At 37.3% G+C, this 19639-nt stretch overlaps 2 protein-coding genes across 5 annotated transcripts; both read right to left on the reverse strand.

The window, feature by feature from the left end:
- Positions 1-1941: 1941 nt before the first annotated feature.
- LOC102610015 (probable LRR receptor-like serine/threonine-protein kinase At4g36180) lies at positions 1942-6526 on the reverse strand. The gene has a single exon (XM_006466854.4). The coding sequence runs from the start codon at positions 6140-6142 to the stop codon at positions 2750-2752; it is 3393 nt and encodes a 1130-aa protein (XP_006466917.1). The 5' UTR covers positions 6143-6526; the 3' UTR covers positions 1942-2749.
- A 5486-nt stretch (positions 6527-12012) lies between these two features.
- LOC102609338 (kinesin-like protein KIN-7G) lies at positions 12013-19639 on the reverse strand. Of its 4 annotated transcripts, XM_006466852.4 has the most exons (15): positions 19421-19639; positions 18979-19150; positions 18216-18659; positions 17710-17799; positions 17506-17606; positions 17269-17382; positions 17111-17192; positions 16962-17029; positions 16809-16871; positions 16569-16693; positions 15470-15806; positions 14374-14514; positions 13165-14280; positions 12666-12979; positions 12013-12549 (listed from the first exon to the last, which is right to left on the reverse strand). In XM_006466852.4, the coding sequence occupies exons 3-15, from the start codon at positions 18430-18432 to the stop codon at positions 12231-12233; spliced, it is 3087 nt and encodes a 1028-aa protein (XP_006466915.1). In that variant the 5' UTR covers positions 18433-18659; positions 18979-19150; positions 19421-19639; the 3' UTR covers positions 12013-12230. The 4 variants fall into 4 exon arrangements, with proteins under 4 accessions (XP_006466915.1, XP_024955119.1, XP_052301004.1 ...); XM_025099351.2 differs by lacking the exon at positions 18979-19150; XM_052445044.1 differs by lacking the exons at positions 18979-19150; positions 19421-19639 and having other exon boundaries at positions 17506-17602; positions 17710-17795; positions 18216-18356.

Raw genomic sequence — 19639 nt, forward strand, 5'->3', positions numbered from 1 at the left:
AATTGCCCATCCCAGGCACTGAAAAGTTCCGGCATTTTCAACTTGGGCTTCAGTTATGAGTTTTGATGTTCATGTTTAGAGCTTAATAGAGTGAGCTCTTAACACTACTCTAAAATTCTTGTGAAACTCTTTTTTAATTTTATTTTCTAAGATACCTCATACTGTAGTATTTATGGACATATAATTCTTTTCTTTTTTAAAAGTTGCAACTGATTCATTGTTGAGTAATGATATTATCTCACTAAGTCCCACTTCTCAATTAATTATATTCAAAATAAAAATTATAATTAATTTTTTTTTTCTCTTTAAATTGTCATTTTTAGCCAATTATCCAGAAAACGAGTTTGAAAATTGTTTATGATCAAAATTTAGTAGGAAGTTGAGCCCTTGCAATTGTCTTGTTGGTGCGGCAAATATATTTTGCTATGGAAATTGAAGAGTATTTAGATGACTATTATGAAAAAAAGAAGAGAAAAAAAAACACCAGAAAGAGCATCTATACAAGCTCTTTTTTATTTTTGTTTTATCTATACAAGCTCTTTTTTTATTTTTGTTTTTCTTTAATCAACCAAAAAAAAGAAAAAAAAAAGATTTGGGGTGTTAACAGCATCAATCACAAGGACAAGGGAATTAGCCTGTCACCTAATCACCTTGTTTTGTTTGTACATGTTAAAATGTTTTTCACATCTCAAAGTGGAAACCCGTTTTCGATTCTCTAAAATGATTTCGATTTTGGCTGAATAATGTATGCGTTTGGAGTGGCAATGGCATCCAAGGGGTGATTTGAGAATAGTAAATGCAGAGAGTGGGCTTGATTTAGGTCTTAGAATAGTTTACTGCAGTGACCATAAGCCGAAATTTATAAAGGGTAGATTGACGTGATCATCAGAAAACAAAGAAATATAAGTTGGCAGATTTTTGCGAGTAATTAACGAGACAAGATCTGAAAGGTGATTGACCCATTTCGGCAAATGTTCAATGAAATCTCATAATCGCTATGCTTATGCCTAATGGAATTACTTGCACAACAATGATTTTTCCATTTATACCCTAACCTTTAAACAATCGGGCATGATTAAGATTTTGTACCTCCAACTTTATTTGAAGTAACTAATAAAGCAACTTTCCTGTAATCTCAGGCCAAGCTCGGTCCAAGCAGTCCTCATTCAGGCTCAAAAGAGAGTAACCTTGCTTGGTTGTTGGGGAGAAATATTTCATCTTTTCGGCTACATTTACTCTTTACAACTCGAATTTTAAAAAAGTTCCTTGTATGTTAAGTTTTATTGCAACCCACCCCCGCAGATCTTAAGTATCAACCATTTTACCTCACATTAAGCACATTGCTTTACTCATGTATGGAGAAAAGCTGCCAAGCAGAATGCTAGATGCTTCTTGAGTATAACGTGATTAAATGATTAGCAAAATCGTCGTTTCTCTACTAGATCAAAAGTAGCAAAATTATAAATCTATATAATTGTTTACTTGGAAAAAGACATTTAAAAAAATTAATAACATTAAAAGTATAGATAAGGGCCAATACTAGATGCTTCTTGCGTGTATCGTGATTAAATGACAAACAAAATTATACAACCACTTGGATAAAGCAGCAAAATTATTAATGTAGTTTAATGTGTCGACGAGATGTATTTACCCAAGAAAAATGATACAAACGAAACCTACCAAGCAAGAGTGACGAATTTAGTTAACGGTCACTGCCTAGGATTTGAAAATTTGTCCAATTCTCAATGTCATTTGCAGTTCTTCATTCCCATGCACCCTCCTTATTTTATGTCCTCTTGATTGAATTTTTGACATCTTGAGAGTCTTGGGGGAGAATATTTTGGTTTGGTAGCTAGCTTGTTGACTCGCTGGAGCCTTAATTGGAAAATAATAATAAGAGACCTGAAAATGGTATTTGACAATAATAATAATAATATTCGGGAAATCAAAACAGGAAGTTGGTTCCAAGTCAGTACTTGCAAATGACAAACACATCAGAATTTACAAATCAATTCCAACAAATCATGTCATTTAATTTTACTATTGAGTATTGACCCACCAAAGATGTTCAAAAGCAATTGAGCTGGTGAGCCATCGTTTTCCTCACGGTGGCTTCCCCACTCCCCGTTGATCCAGTGGGGACGTTGAAGCCTTCTCGTCTTTCTTCTTCAAATTATTCTTAATTTTCCTCCATTACCTTTCGAAAAAAACTTTAGGGCAACGGAGGATCCACGTGGCAGCCGATGAGATTAAGAGCACATGGAAAGCTGTACTCAACTGGATTGTCAAACCCGATGCCTTAGAAGACAAAAGACAGTTTCTTTAATATTTGCCAGTCGCCAGAGTGTATAACCTCGGAGCCCACAACATTTAACGGCTATAATTTTACTGCTGCCACGTGACTAAATCAGAGTAGAGTCCTTTCTCATTTGGCGGGAGCCAGCCCCCGTGGACCCCACTTCAGTCCCGCTTTCGGATATCTTTAGCGATGCGTATCCAAATCGTTGACTGACGGTATTGAACTTTTTCTCCACTCCTGAGGACCCACACCACACTCCTCCCCCAAGCCGGCATCCAGCGAAGAAAGAGCACAAATGGCAAAAGTCTAAAAATAGTGAAAATGTAAAAAGGAAAAAAAGCCACTCAAAGCTAAACCGTAAAAGGAAAAAAAATGAGAAAAAAAGTTACCTACAGTTACATTGTAAAATTAAAAGCCAAAAAATTAATTAAAAAAAAAGTTATTTGGGGTTTATGCCGGCGAGGGTTGAGTAGTAGGATCAGCTGAGGAGGGGATATCGGGACCAACACGACAACCTTCAAGCATGAACACAATGTCGGACATCGTGGGTCGATCAATAGGATCTGGTGCCGTGCAAAGCAGTGCAACTTTCACTCCAAGCAAGAACTCTTCCCATTCTGATGATTCTGGGTCAAGTTCAAGCAAGCCTGGCTCTAGTAGTTCTGTGATTTGGCCCTTCTGAAGTTGTTTCTTGACCCATTTGACTATATCCTCATCTTGTGTGAACATCACTGGCCTTTTTCCAGTTAGTAGTTCAAGCAAGACTATGCCGAAGCTGTAAACATCTGATTCTTTAGTGGTTTCTCCAGTCAGTGCTGCTTCTGGAGAGACATAACCCAATGTGCCCACTGCAGTTGTAGAAGTTGAGGCTTCTGCTGGAGTAGGGATTGTAAGACGGTCTAGCCCAAAGTCGGATAAGTGAGCTTCAAAATCAGCATCGAAGAGAACATTTTGAGGTTTGATATCACCATGGACCATGTTGGATGTGTGTAAAAAGGCTAAGCCTCGAGCTACACCAAGCGCAATGAGATGGCGCATTGGCCAGTTTAGAACATGACCGTCTTGGTGTGAGGCTTCTTGAAGAAGAGTTCCAAGATTTCCATTGGGCATGTAGTCATAGACAAGAAGCCTCAAATCAGGTGCTCCGGCGTAGTAGCCTCGAAGCACTGTAAGGTTTCGGTGCCTTACTTTGCCTAAAAATTCAGCTTCCTTTCTAAACAGGTTTTCATCTAGAGAACCATCTGGTAGGCGGCGAATTGAGAGCACCATTCCGTCATTGTAGCAAGCCTTGAAAACAAGACCATATCTGGTTCTGCTAAGCACATTTTCTTCATCAAACTGCCTGGTTGCTTCAACCGTTTCTGCCAATGTTATCTTGTTGTTGAACATAACTAGCTTTGGTCCTCCATTATCTGTGCTGCTGCGACGACCCCCACTTGCTCCTGAGCTTGCCCTTGCCGGGCTACGTTTCTTCTCTGCAGCTGCGCTTTCTTTGAGCCTTCTGCGCCACCTCAAAAGACTGAAAATGTAGAAGCAGCAGCACAATGCCAAGAGGCAAGCACCACTCGCAGCTATAACTATCAACAAGATCAACTTCTTCCTCCTGTCTCTGTCATCTGCATTCTCACACTTCCTGCCCAATGGCTTCCCACATAAATCTTGATTATTTGCAAAGGCTGATGGATTGTTAAATCTAGAAGCCAACAATAATGGAATTTCACCTTGTAGATTATTACTCGAGACATTGAAATTCATCAAGCCAAAAATACTTGAAAGATTAGCTGGAATCTCCCCGCTCAAGTTGTTAGCTGAGAGATCAAGCACAGCTAGGTTTGATAATTTGGCCAATGAATCAGGTATGCCGCCCGAAAGATGATTACTGTTTACCAACAAAGATCTTAATGATGAGCATTTGGAGATTTCATCTGGGATTTCACCAGTTAAGTTGTTAATACTCAAATCAAGCACATTCAAATGTGAAAGATGGGAGATATCAGTGGGAATGTGGCCCGTTAGAGAATTTGATCGTAATTCAAGAACTTCAAGATCAGAGCAATTACCCAGCTCCGGCGGAATCGACCCAGAAATGTGATTACCAGAAAATGACAGAACCACCACTGAGCGGAGAAAACTGAAAGTGGCAGGAATTTGACCAACGAACCCATTGAAGGATAAGTTCAAGTACCGCAAACTCATCAAACTACTAAACCCTTCAGGAACATTTCCAGATAACTTATTTTCTTGCAAAGCAATGACCTGCAGATTAGGCAAACCTGCAAGCTCAATCGGCAACTCGCCAGAAAAATTCTGCTTGCTTAAATCAAGTGTAGTTAGCTTCAAAAGATTCCCCAAGCTAGCTGGTATCCTCCCAGAAAAAGCATTACCACTCAGATTAAAAACCATTAACTGACTCAAATTCCCAATACTCGCTGGAACTTCCCCAGAAAACTTGTTCTCACTGAGATCCAAAGTACTCAAGTTGTTCATTCCCAGTACCTCCTCAGGCAAGCTCCCACTCAAGCTATTGTGTCTCAAGTTCAAGTTCTCAAGCCCAGGAAGATTGCGGAAACTTGCTGGGATTGAACCAGAAAAGAGATTTGCAGCAAGAGTTAAACTCTTTAAACCTCTTATATCACCCAGAAACTCAGGAATCTCCCCCGAAAATCGATTCCCTTCAAGATCAAGAAGGCTCAATGAGTTACATTGTTTAATCTCAACTGGAACAATGCCACCAAATGAATTATTCGCCATCTTTAACTCCTCCAATCTCCATAAACCTCCAATCTGAGCCGGAATTTTGCCAGAGATAGAATTACCCGAGACATCCAACCTTGTCAAAGTTGATGCATGGGTTAACCACAAAGGAAAAGCTCCGCGAATTTGATTTTGTTGAAGATCCAAAACTTGCAAAACACTAGAACAAGACCCTGTCTCAGGGCCAGCCACATTAGTGAAAGCATTGAAACCTAGCTGCACCACTCGAATAGAGGGCGGATAACCAGACACATTGCAAAACATGGAAGCAGGAACAACACCAGAGAGGTTATTCTGTGCAAGAGAGACCACCTGAAGCTTAGGTAAAGCCCCAATAGCTGGCGGGATTACTCCCCCAAGCGCATTGCCTTGCGCACTCAAATGCACAAGCGATGAACAGTTAGCTATGGCAGACGGCAATGTCCCTTCTAACAAATTAAAATCCAGCCACAAATACTGTAAATTCTGTAATTCACCGAAGGTCGCCGGAACCTCGCGAGAGAATTTATTAAACGAAAAATTGATAAGCTGGAGCTGAGATAAATTAGAAATGCTGGTGGGAATCGGGCCAGAGAATCCATTTGACGAAAGATCAAAGTACTTAAGATTTCTCGGGAGATCGTTAGCAATTTCTCCCGAGAGACGGTTTGCTGCAACGTTGAGTATTTCAAGATTAGAGAGGTTACCGATATTTGCGGGGAGATTCCCGGAGAGTGAGTTGTACTGCAGGAACACGGCGCGTAGGAGCGTGCATTGAGCGAGCGTGGCAGGGATAGTGCCGTTGAACGAATTTGACCGCAGGCTTAACTTGCGCAGCATGCGCAGGTTAGAGAGGTGGTCACTGATTCGGCCGCTGAGCTGGAGCCGAGGTAGCCTGAGCTCAGTGACTCGGTTGTTGGTGCAGGCGACCCCACGCCAGTCGCATGGAGCAGCAGGCGTTGATGAATCCCAGCCGTTCAACGCTCCTAGCGGATCATGAAGATTCAACTTGAAAGACGTCAAAGCTTCTATCTCGGGGCTGCGGTCGACGGCGCACGATGAAAACGGCGCGCAGAGCAACACAAAAAATAAGAAAGCAGACAAAGCCATGTTAGAGTAGCAGCAGCACTACTGGTGTTTGTTTGTTGAAGAGAGCCAAATGCAAATCAGTTTGCACTGGAGATTGACTTTGTGGTGGTTACGGGTAAGGAAGTGTATTTTAGCAGGGAGTGAAGAAGGAGAAGAAGAAGAAGTGGTGGCATCACTTAAGGTGCGCCAGAGGCAGAGGGTTTGTCTGTTTGAAGGGTGTTGTGTTTGCAGAGAAAGAAGAAAAGGCAACAAAATAATTTTGCTTAGAATCACTGTGGGTGTGTGTGGGGTTAACGCTTCCCCAGAATCCTTTGAAGAAGCGCTTTTTCAAAAATCAAAACGGCTTATGGGGTGGGTGGGCTTTGTCGCTTTTTAGACTCTTATCTTATTATACGGGTACGCTATCATATGGGTTGAATCATTCAGTCTTGTGTGATCTTATCTTTCCTCTGTTGCTTTGCTTTGCTTCTTTCTTTCTTTATTTATTATATTTTTCTTTTATTCCTGTTAATTAATGTTTTTCCCCCCCCCCCCCCCTCCCCCCAAAAAAAAAAAAAATAATAACAATAATAAAAATTTTACCCTATTTATTATTGTATAATAAAAGGTAGTATTTATAGCAAGCTGCGACAAAAAAAATATGGCGACAGCCCAGTTTTTGAAAGGGTTATGTGAGCTTCGAGCCTCCTACATTTACCTGCCTGTCTCTGTACCTTTTTTCCAAATTTAATCTGGCTGCATTACAAAAGCCAAGTAATTGGGTGCCCACATTGACTATCGCTAACTGTGACTTGTTAATCTTACTGTCAATTTATAAGCTCTTCTTTTAATGTTGTTAGCGTATTAAAATATGCTTCGAAATAGCTTTGCATAAATGATTGTACAAAACATTGTAATATTTCTCTTTAAACTTTGTTGACAGTTTTTCTGTTTGTCCTTTTGTTCCTTTTTCCCAATTTCTTTGACTTTACTTGGCATCAATTTCTACTCTGTTTTTTGCCCCCTCTTAACTGTTTGGTTCAATGGTCAAAATGTTTTTTTTTAATATTGTTATACAGGATTGTTACAGATATTATATCAGATATTACAATTAACATTTATAAACAGATTCTATAATTGAGACTTTCTTTGTGGCATTTACATAAGATATTACAATTAATATTTACAAATATATTTTACAATTGGGACCTTCTTCGTGACATGTACTCTTCTAAAGCACTGTCTAAATTTTTTAAACCTTCTCAAATATTGGAGAGCTGTCCACTTCACTCACATTTCGTGAGGGATAAACTGGCTCCACTCAATTATTTAATAATTAAAAAAAATTAAAAATAACCTCCATAAATATTTTTATGGAGACTCGAATTCTTACACTCAATATTAACATTATAAGCGTATCTACTCTCTCACTCAACCAAATGTCAATTGGTCAATGGTCAAAATATTAAAAGAGCAGATTAAGGGAAAAAGTGTATGGCAACACACTGTTTTAACTCTAGTAAATTTCTTAGTTATGATTTATGACGTTTTTAAGTACAGTAGTTGCCCATTGGATAAAGTCCTAAAGGTCAATCACCTACATGGGGCAGCAAATTAGGTGGTGATGGCGACACCATTTTTACTTCAATGATGCAAAAAGCACACGTTCTATTAAGGCGGGGGGGAAAACAGAAAAGGAAGGGCAATTTGATACTAAATGCGGACAAGAGGCCAATAGTCTGCTTGAGCGACAAAATTTTGAATTGATTGAAGTTAGCGGGAGCTGGTTTTATTTGTAATTTGGAAATTTAAATCGCCAGATATTGGTCGGCTAAGTTGGAAAAATTGACCTTTTTTTTTTCATTAAGAAAAAAAATATTTATGTCGACATAGATAATTACCCATTATTCATAGTTCATCATAATGAAGTGTCCACCCCTTTCTTTGTTATTATAGAAGGTTTTAGCACTGTCAGCCTACCAACACTGGACCCACTAGAGAAATTTTGGCTTAGGTCCAAGATAACTAGTCCTTTTGGCTCGTTGGTCATCGCGTTACAAAAAGGTTATTAAATTTACAGTTCATGGGGTTGGTTCTTAGGTCCTCCAAAAGTTATTTCATATTAGTTGGATGTTAATCGTAATGAAGATGTCTCCTAAACTGTGAATTCTATGACGTATTAGCATTTATGAACATCTTATTACTTTAATGTGGCCAAGAGCAGTGGTAGCCATGTATATGTAGTTAATGGTCTAAAGTCCTACCAGAACAGAATGTGGATAGTGGATGCTATGCGTGCATGGTGGCGGGTGTACGAAAACATAATGGCAATGGCTACTTTGGAGCTATTTTAAAGTAGAGTATAAATTACGGCCACACATGTAAAATAATAAATATATTATAATTTTAATCATATGGTCATAAAAGATACTCTACCTTAGAATAATTTCAACATAAACGACCCAAACATAATTTGAAACTTCCAGTTTTCGCCAAAAGTGAATGACTAGTGGTCTCAAACACCATCATTTGATAGTCTTAATCATGCAATTGCAATGCTGGGTCTGGCTTTTGAGTTTTGACAACTGAATGAAAAGCTTTTACTGTCCATTTTGATAAGCTATTCCCTAGCCATTGAGTATTTATCATCACCAGTAACAGGAAACGGCGAGAAAAAGTCGAAAAAATTTCCAGTATTAAGAATCAAGATTAGATGCGTTAGATGCAAAGCATGGAAATTGGATAGGCAGCTTAGTTTCACGTTTATGAAATAAAAAATGTGCATTCTAAGTTTCAACAAACACCAAATAATGCATAAGTCCTGCCAAGATCCTGACATAAATGTGCTGTTATCTGTCAATATAAATAAATATAACGGGGTTTATATCATCACCCTTCTAAAGTCCTCTTAGAATTTCTTCCTTTTAACCTCATTTAGATAATTATGATAATATAAATATCTAATGACACTCCTTTTAAAACAAGTTCTATTTCTATCTAATAGAAAGTTATGATAAACTGAGTTTTGGGTAGGTGAATTTCTGGATTATTCGCTCTTGGCGTTTAATTTTTTGAAAAAATGTTTGCTTATTGATGCCCTGATGGAATAAAAAAATGGTGTCTTGCAATTTTGCAACGAAAAGATAATTATAAAACTGAGGGTTTTTAAGTGGATCTTCAGCCTGTGCCAATAGCACCACTCTTATATTTATGAGGGAGACTATTGACACCCCTCTAAATACCTCATAAAACCCCTTTAATTATTTTATAATTTTAATTTTTATTAAAATTACATAATAGCACAATTTCTAATTAAACTCCACTCAAAAGTTGTATAATTTTTTATTTTAGAAATTAAAAAGTTTTTTTTAAAATTTTCAGGTGAGGAATTTACCATCAATGGCTACAATAAAAAAAAAAAACTCTTTTTTTTTAATGGAAGAAATCTGGTTGTTAAAATGAGTTTTAATAATAAAAATTAAAGAATAAAATTTACACAATAAATTTTACTTAAAGGTATTTTATCATTGATGGAGGTGTTAAAAGAATTTTATAATTTTTTAAAATATTGTAATGAAGTTAATTTTAAAAAAAAAGGGGTGTTAAGAGATATTTAGAGGGGTGCCAATAGTCCCACTCTATATTTATTCGTTCTGAAATCTAAGCCCAAAAGGGGGCCAACACGAGTTGGGCCCATTGCCAATGGAGGGGCCATATGGATAGGCCTGCCGGAGAAGTGGGCCACCGACTATGTGAGAGTTGCAGTTGGCCCTCATCATGCTTTTCCACCAAGAAGCAAGGTCAGTTTACATTTGCTTTGCATTTTATATTGATAAAAATTTTGACCCCGCGAATTTGATTTTCTGGCAACATCACTGAGCACCATAAACAAAAAATGATGTGATTGCTCTAGTGCAGTTCTGCTACAAAAATCAATAAATTAAGTCTCATGGTAAAATAAAAATATTCATATTAACAAATGAGTGTTTAGAAAATAATGTATAAGTGGGCAGCTTTATAAAAGAAAATATTAGGTTTTGCAATTAAAACTGATGGTGATAATGACGGTGATGTTCGAGAAAGAGATAGCTGAAAGAGAGAAAAATAAATAAAATAGAAAAGGCATGTTTAATTTTTCATAAGGGTAAATTTAGAAATAAGTAGGGTTAATTGAAAAGAAAAGGGTAGTGAAATAAATTGAGGGGTTAACTATCACTACTCTTTCAAAAAATATATGAGAGACATTTAGTAAAAGTTTTGATCTCTAATTAACACTGTAATTACACAAATAGTGAAAGATTATACAAGGCATTGAATTCTAAAATTTTGCTTGAAATTTTCAGTCAATGCATAAATATGGTTGCTTAATGCTGAAATGCCAACGTATCTTCTAACTACTTTAATTTTCTATATGAACAAAAAATAATTGATCGTAATTCCCAAAGATCAGATTTGAGATATTTGGACCGGAAATGAATTAGATCATCTAAAAATATTTTTAAAAATCAACCTCACATTCAATGAGGATTTAAACCCACAACTTTAAAAACAAAGTAAAAAAAGCGTCCAGCACATACATACTACTAAGGGAAACAAAAAAAAAGCGAAGCTCCATGTATTTTCACTAAACTAATAAAAAATTCTTTGATGTTTTAAAACACATCCAAATACTCCTGAGTGTCAACTTTTTTTTAGTGATCCTATCATTTTATACTTAGTGGTTGTTTGATGTTTGGAATATAATACCTTTAATTATATGATTAATTAAATAATTTTTTAATCACGATTAATTAAAAAATTGAACCCAAAATTATTAGAAAAAGTAAGGAAATTTCCGTAATTTTGAAATTAATTCCGAAAAAATTTTAATAATTAATTGAAAAGTTAGGTATGTGTGCTTAGTGCTAGCTTTTGTAACCATATATTGTTGTTGAACAAATGAATTGCATGATTCCAGTCCAGAGGGGAAACTTTATCAGAATAACCATGTGCAAGATGCAAGCAAACAATAGCCAATAGGGTCCCTGACATATCTTTTACAGTGAACTGTGCGACGAAAGGTGCAATTGTCCAATTGAACCGCTTCTGATGATGCGGGTTCCAACATTCCGTATCAATCGAAGGCGAATCGACGATACCCAAATCTTCTGCAATCTCCTTGGATCGGTTAATGATTCGTATTGAAATATTATCTCTATCCAATAATAATTTAAACAAGCTTCGGTATTTCATTTCCCAACACCTTGTGCTCTTATCATTGTTATCTAATGGCGGGCAGGTTGATTGCTGCAGTCACCTAACCTGTGAAGAATGAGGCCTCAACTATGCACGAGATTGAGCGTTTTTGTGTCATAATTTTTACTCATACGCGTTCATATTCCTAACAGCAGTAAGACTTGTAAGTTTCAAGTCATGTTTTATGAGCCAATTTGTAAATATATAACATATGGTCACAAACACGACATTGCAAATACGTTCTCTCTCTTTCTAGGAGCAATACAAAAACTATTTGAATTTTTAATCATAATCCGCTCGGCTCCATTAAATGTGATCAATATATCATTTTAACTAATCCATTACGTATGTTTATCTATTATTTTAATAACATATTAATATCATTTTGGGGCTTCGTTGATAATCCTAAGGGTTCCCTAAAGAGTAACTGAGTGAGACAAATTTGTTGTGATTATGAAAGTTATTCAAAATCGAGCGAGCAATCTGGTAATGGAGGAAGGAAGCAATATATCATATCATCACCAAGCGGTTCGTGATTGCTACCCTTGAAATCGCAGAACAGCGCCAGTTGCTGAACTCAGTCGAGACATTGTATTATAAACCACAGAGTGAGTCGGATGCAGCTAGGAGGAAATAAATTTTTCCTCCGTTTAATTTAAATTATTTCCACTATGATATTTGATTTGTCCAAGAGCTATCTATTATGTATGGTATGGTATAGAACTCCATTGTACGTTATCTTTAATTAATACAACAAGAAGGAGTAAAAAATTTTACATCCTTTCTAGCAGGTGATTTACAAGCTCTTTTTTGCAATCAATGACACGGATCTGAGAGAGGTGTGGGATTGCCAATTATGGTGAACGTGCTTCAAAGTCTGCTGCTACGCTTAAGCTTATAAGATAGAAATGACGCTGCGTTTCAGAAGACTAAATTTCTTGTTTGGTCGACGGGGAGCAAAGTTGAGACCAAACATCTCTCTGAAAGCCTGGTCAGGCTTTACAAAAGTAACCAGTTTTGACACAATTGCAGCACTTTCCGCAACGTGGTTCAAGTTTTTTGAAGTCCACAAGAGGTGGGCTAACTGCAAGCTTCTATGCTTTGTTTGCAACCCAATTCCCCATTTTAGAAACAGATTCTCCCGCTGCTCTCTAGAGAACCTCTTCTTCACGTGCTGGCTCAGCATATGCCTCTCTCGCCGCAGTGCCTTCATGCTGTCATTAATCAATAATGATGAATTCTTTATTAGCAAACTATCTGGAGTAATGTGAAAATCAAAAAACCACCAGGGACATTATGCATTATGTTAGAGATACAATTAAGAGTATACCTTGAAGCCAAACTCACAGTTCGACCATCTTCAATAGCATCATTACCCCGGGAAAATGAATCCTTTAGGAAGGACAGCCGCCTCTGTTCTACCTCCATGTAGATTGAATCTTTTGGATCCCCTTTAAATAGCAGGAAGAAGTAGGTTCTGTGAACCAATGAGACATTGCAAGCATGCCAGAGTTCAATGATCTCTCTTTGAAGTCTCTTGAATTCAAGAGGCCACTCCCAATGATTTATGAAATCCTCTTGTATATTATCCACACCAATATCTCTTACACTCTTTGCAGGTACACCAGATTTTAGTAGTGTGTCCTGTATTCATCATGCATGACATTCAAGTATAATGAACATTTGAATGGGAAAAATAGGTAGAAGCTGCACTACTACATCATTAACTGCTCGGTCTACTTGCTATTTCTTACAGATTTGAGATTGTGAGATTGTTTTTCTCTGTGATTTCAAATAAAAAGTGACTAAAAAGTAAAACAAACACTCACCACATTATCAGCTGGTTGCATCTCATTCCGAGGCTCAGTCATTTCCACCATTTGTGCAACTGAGATACTTTCACTTGTACTTTCTGCAGCACCTGGAGTTTTATTATTCCTTGATTTAAGATCAGCAAAAGCTGGACTCCTCGCTGAATTCCTAGTATTTTCTGCATCATCTGGAGCTTTGACATTCTGCGATTTAATATCATCAAGAGTTGAACTTCTTGCTGAAGTCCCAATGTTTTCGGCAACTTCTGGAGTTACCACATTCTGTGATTTAAGATCATCAAAAGATGAACTTCTTGCTGAAGTCTGACTTTCATTTGTTGATGAAATCTCAGTATCAGCAGCATATTTCAATGCAGAAACTTTTATTTCTAGACCCCGTGGTCTTCCAGTAAAATCTTTCTCAAACACAATTGGGGGTGTGCTCACAACCTTTTCGTCATTCTCAAACCAGTCAGGAGAATAACTAGTCATTAGACATGCTTTACAACTTCTACTCCTGGTTAAGTTCAAGATGGAAGGTGTGGGTGTGTATTTCTCCGGACGCCATGGAGATGGTTCAACGGTAGATGGAGTCACAGAATTGAGAATAATGTTATTCAACTCATTTTGTTCCTTCAAGGTTGTCGACCTGGATTCTCCACATTGTTCATCTTCATCTTCAGTCTCAGCCACTCCAGAGGTAGCTGGGTTTATATCAACGGATGTCATATTCAAATCTCTATCTTTGTTCAGGCTGGGCTCTGATTTCTTCAAGTCTGTATATCCAGTTGTTCCTTTTCCCATCTGAACGCACCCAACATTCTTGTAGACATCTGCATTCTCATAATTTTGTTCCTCAATCTCCTCCTGATGCAGATCAGTCCCCACAAAACTAGGAACACTGACTTCGTCCTGTTCATTGCATTTCGTCTTCAGGATATTCTCTTCCAAGCTAGGAAGTGGGAAGAAATTCTCATCAGAACTGCTGTGTCCATCAGAACATGGAGATGTGTCCGAAGATCTAACACTGATGTCTATGCAGTGAGGAATCATATTCTGGGTCTCTATATTTAGATTTTCAAAATCCCATGAATTTCGCACTCGCAATCTTGGGTACTGATGATCCAGACCTGCCTGAAGGAGGACAATGGAAGAAGAAAAGTAAGGATAGGGATGGTTCAATAAGATGGAATAACATGATCGAGTTGAAATTTGAACTTCACATACATATACCACTGGGGGCCTATCATCTACATACACCACTGGAGGACTTTCAGCGGATCCCTTTCCAGCCCCTCGTAGTAGATTCTTAACTTCAGTCCGAGCAAGGTCCCGCTGCATGGTCAGCTCATCGACCTCTTTTTCTAGCTGCACGATAAAGAAAAGTACCAACAAATTAGCAAGCTGCTCAACTACATGTAGTCATGCATCTGTGTCCAGTCAAGTATTCAACTGAACTACATTCTTAATCAACTAAGCCTCAATTCTAAACTAATGGAAAGACGTGCATCAACTGATGTTTGGCTTCCAACCTATTTCTGTTTATGTGACGCAAGGAAGCGAACAAATTTTGCATTTCGACCTAGATTTAAAGGAGCTACATTTCTCTAATGAGTTAAACTCTTTCCAGAAGTGTTAGTATCAAAGTCATTGGATGATGCACAGTCCTTCCACCAAGTTAAAATGTTTGACAGCTTCAGTCATCATAACACTTTCTGTTGCACTCGATATTGCATAAACCACAACGTTCTTGACATTATTAAGAAGATTTGAAGTCAAAGACAGAAGGGAAGCTACAATCAAGTGAAGAGGACAATTACAATCTCTTTTTGGCATACAGAGGATAGTGAAAACTTTTGCAGTAAGCTGAAGGCTTTACAGGGAAACTAGCAAACAGGGACTCAAAAATCAACAACAGGATTCATCAACCTAAAGGAAGTATTGATTCTACTTATGAGCGGCAGGAAAGAGATGCAGTTCAGATTATCGGTAGCGGAATGCAACAGAACCAACGAAAGGAAGTTGGGCAACGGATCCATAAGGAAAAATAGGTGTGTGAGGGAATAGATGGAAAAGGAGTATTTAAGGTTTGAAATTTTGCATCCTATAGGTTAAGAATCAGGGAAGAGCTTAGCTGAACCAATTGGATATTAATGAAAAAATGCTTCAAAATGTTGCCAATCTGCAATTTAACTTTCATCAACCTTTATGTAAGACCAGAATCTAGAATCACGTGAGCATTTTGTCATAATCTAGGACATGCAATTGTTTTTGAAGAACTTAAGCACTTCAAAATGTTGAGACTATGAGAATATTTTATCACCTTTTCTATCCGAAGGTCTTTTTCTCTCAGCACCGAAACAGAATCAGGTGTAATAAACACCGGTCCTGAACCTCTCAGCTCATTCTCCAATCTTGATAATTCTCTTTGCAAATGTTTTACCAATGCTTTATCAGACATGACTATGTTGACTTGTGCATTAGTTGTTACTTCTTTGGCACAACTCGCAAATAAGAGGGTGTTCCTTGACTGCTCAACATGACTTCGTGCAGGGCTCAGGGTACAGATGATAGCAGTTCTAGCATTGCCTCCCAATGAGGACTGCAGTATGCGGGTCAGCTTTGAATCTCTAAACGGAACATGTCCATTTCTTCCCTTGCTGCATTCAACCATAAAAATTTTATAAATAGGCAACAAACATATAATGCTACAACTTCAATTATTAAGAAAATGAAAGAAAAATAATCAAGATGAAATGGAGTCAAAGAAGTTAATATTTTTCTTAAATAGACACTGTTGAACTCAGAAATGGAAGTGTTGCTATTTTTTTTTTTTTTTTCTGGCTTGTCCCCAAGAAGATAAGCCAATTGCTTTGACCTTTTGCAATGGAAGCAAGTGGTCAAGAGTTCAATCTCTCTCACATGAGCCTTGGAGAGGGACAAGTTTTACTTGAGGGTTGGATGGGATGGGATTATGATATCTGAGGAAAGAGAAACGTGTATCCATTTGAAGGGTCAAAGTCCAATGACAAAGTGCTTAAACCTCTGACTTTCAAATAAATTAGTACAACGGTTTAGAATTTTCTAGGACTGTTTGCTTTATCAACGGCGATCTGTAGCAAAAGGAAAGATTGAATGACATTGCAAGACTAAGAGGAGCATGTGATCAGATTCATCAGAAGCATCTACTCGAAGTATTAAAATGCATCATAAGCATCTGCTCTAGGTGCTTCCTGATAAGGTTACAAGTAATTGAAATGCATCAGACTTTAGTTCCTCTTTAAGTGCATCTCATGTCATTGTAAACTGGGCACTGCTCTTCAGAAAGGTATCAAATAAAATCCATCATTCCTCATAGGATGCAATTGGCGTAGTGCCATGCAAAAGGTTTAGAGAACAGCACTGTTGCTACACTAGCTAACCTTAGCTTACGGATAACAGTTCCCAGTGTCAGTAAACTGCGATTTATATGGCAACCTTCCTTCAATCTTGTCCCAGCTGATAAGGCCTGAGATGCTCGCTCACTTCCAGCAAGATCAACAAAATTCTGCACAAAACAGAATCTTTATTATTGTTTTTGCTGCTGTACTAGATCACAAGTGAAGTCGGTAGTGGGGGGAAAAAAAGAAAAGAAAATGGGGGAAATTTCTAGTGATCCATACCACAGTGGCTGTAAGGGAGCTTGGGTCATTGCCTATAAATTCACATGCTGAACTTTCAACTGTCTGAAAAAGAAACATTATTTGGTAAAAGGAACAACTTATCATTAGAAAGCACTGTTAAAATAAAAGTTGTCATAATTAACCATAGATTACCAGTCGCAAAATCTGATGCGATCTGGAGCTTGTTTCATTCAAAGAAGTCTCCCCTATCTGCCTTTGAGCTACCAAAATGCATAGGGAGATATGTTAAATATACAGCTATCACTGAACTTATCAAAATAAGACCAGTTAAGCACCCTTACCTTCACAGATGAATAGAAGCTCTTTAAGGTGATTCCAGTCCTTCAGAGTTTCCTCTGTGAGTTTCTCGACGATAGTTCCTCTCTATCAAGATTAGTCTGAGTTACCATGATTTGAAAAATAAATAATCATTCTCCAAAATGCCAAAAACAAAATTCACCTCCGGATCATCTAGGAGTCTAAGTGGACTGGTATCTGCACTAAGGAGGTCTCTGACAGATTCGTTGTAAATCTCCATAGCAGAGAACTTCAAAACAAATTCTCTTTCCTTGTGCTACCCAAAATAAATAAAAAAATAAGATCAAAATATTTTTCTGTGGTCAAAGAATCAAAGAAAGGGAAACAGAACAATTATGATGATAAGAATTGAGTTATAACCAATAAGAATTTTAACTACCTTCTCTATGTAGTCATATATATCTGACATGGTGTACTCAGTAATACCAATCATAGTGTATGTTTTTCCACTGCTTGTTTGGCCATATGCAAAAACACTAGCTGAAAAATAGTTTCACATAATATTTGTTGATGTAATTCAAGGCAAGGCAAAGTTTGACGGGGAAAAAGGAAAGAATTGAGTAAGAGGATGTATATTACTCACAGTTTATGCCGCTGACAACTGCAAGAGCAACTTCCTTGGCTCCTTCCTCATACACCTTCCTTGTAGTGCAATCGCAGCTGAAAACTCTGTCTAGAACCAAAAATTAGACCGATACGTGGACCAGAAGAAAACAGATCGGAAGTGCATGAGCAGATTGACGATATGTGTAATAGAAGAATCAGATTATCATGCAAGATCAAAAGCCAGTCAGATACAGATTGTACATTAAGCTTTTCTAATAAAACAGAGAAGCAGAAAAAAAAAAAAAAAAAGCAATTTCAACTCATTTAAAATCTCTAAGATAGTTGACAGATATGAAATATCAATCCAGCAGACATTAACCTTATATCACTAGTGAAGGAGAATGTTGCTTAGACAATGAGTAATATCTGTATGAGATAAATAAGCCAACAAAAGACATTGTGAATTTGTGCCTTACTGTTATGGCCACTCTAGTTATTTCTCAAAAATTCACATGATTTGAAGAACTTAAGATAAGCACTTACCAAATGTATAGGAAGTTGGATACATTGACCGTTCGGCAACTGAAAGATTATTCCTGTATATTATAGTGCTATCGTTGATGCATTCCCAATCTGAGACATCATTTCTTGCAATTTCTTTTTCATTCAAAGGCCTTAACCGAACTGAAACAAAAATTCTCTCCGGACGGCCACTTTGGCTTTGCGCTTGCATTGGCTCCTCGTCACCAGCAGCTCCCATCTCTCACCTGCTCTCACACTTCTTAACAAACTCAACTCCAAACAATATTTAAGATGAGACCATATGTAGGGGAATCAACGAACTCTGATCAAGACCTTGTATACTTTGCTTCTTTTTTCTTCACTATTCAATCAATACATCACCAATCAGACTTGTTAATAAAGAAAGTGTTGTTGTGCTCCCCTGAAACATAAGGGCCAGCAACTTTTTGGTACATCAATCATCATCTGCATCAACAAACTTAATCACGGGTAAGAGCTAAATTCAACCCAGTATATATCATTTCTCAGTGTTTTGCCTTATTGGCGTTTTTTTAATCCAGACATTTCATAGAAAACACAGTTTCAATGATCAGCTACTATCATTATCTCAGACTAATAAACAAACAAAAGGGTTATGTAAGTTCAAACATTCAAATTTGGACATTTCCTCTAATGGTCCCCAATTACAGTCTGTCAAAAGTCTTCTCCTTCTCATGTCACGCCATTTAATACAAAATGCGCTTGGAATTATTAGACGAAAAATAAAACAAAACAAAATACATACACTGAGAGTAATTTTTAACTTGACAGTCCTTTTTAAGGAATGTTTGTGATCTCTCGAAGATTCTTCTTCTTCACTAGCTCCGTGTGCAGTGCAGTGCAGAATTTGACATTGAAATTAAATCCCAGCACCAAAAAAAAAAGAGAGGGCATTTTTGGCTGTTTCAATGTTGTTTCTGTTGACAGCAAAATCCAAAACATACGACTTTAGCCAAAACTCACAAAAATAGAGAATCTAGTTAACAAAGTGAAATAGCGCAGCAAATAATAATAATAATAATCAGGACAAAATATCAGGTAAAAATTGAAAGTGTACTCTACATTACGAAACCAAATGCAGCGTTTTCCAAGTTGTTTGAATTTCTATGCATGATTCTCATGAATGCATCAATAATTGCAAGCAAAATAAATAAATAAATAAATAAATAAATATAGTATTCTCTCACCTCAACCTCAAGCAGCTGCGATGTTAATTTCAAAAATCCAACAAATGTATCGAGAGAAAGAAATTTGTATTGCCATGCCACCCTCTCCCTCTTTCACTTTCTCTCTGCGTTAAAAGAAAATATAAGATTCTGGATGTTTCAGCCCTTTTTTTTTCTTTTTTAATTAAGGGTCTGCAAAATGTGGGAAATTAGACGTGGTGGTTCTGGCGTCGACTTCTT

The sequence above is a fragment of the Citrus sinensis genome, chromosome 7 (genome assembly GCF_022201045.2).
Source record: "Citrus sinensis cultivar Valencia sweet orange chromosome 7, DVS_A1.0, whole genome shotgun sequence".
NCBI lineage: Eukaryota > Viridiplantae > Streptophyta > Magnoliopsida > Sapindales > Rutaceae > Citrus > Citrus sinensis.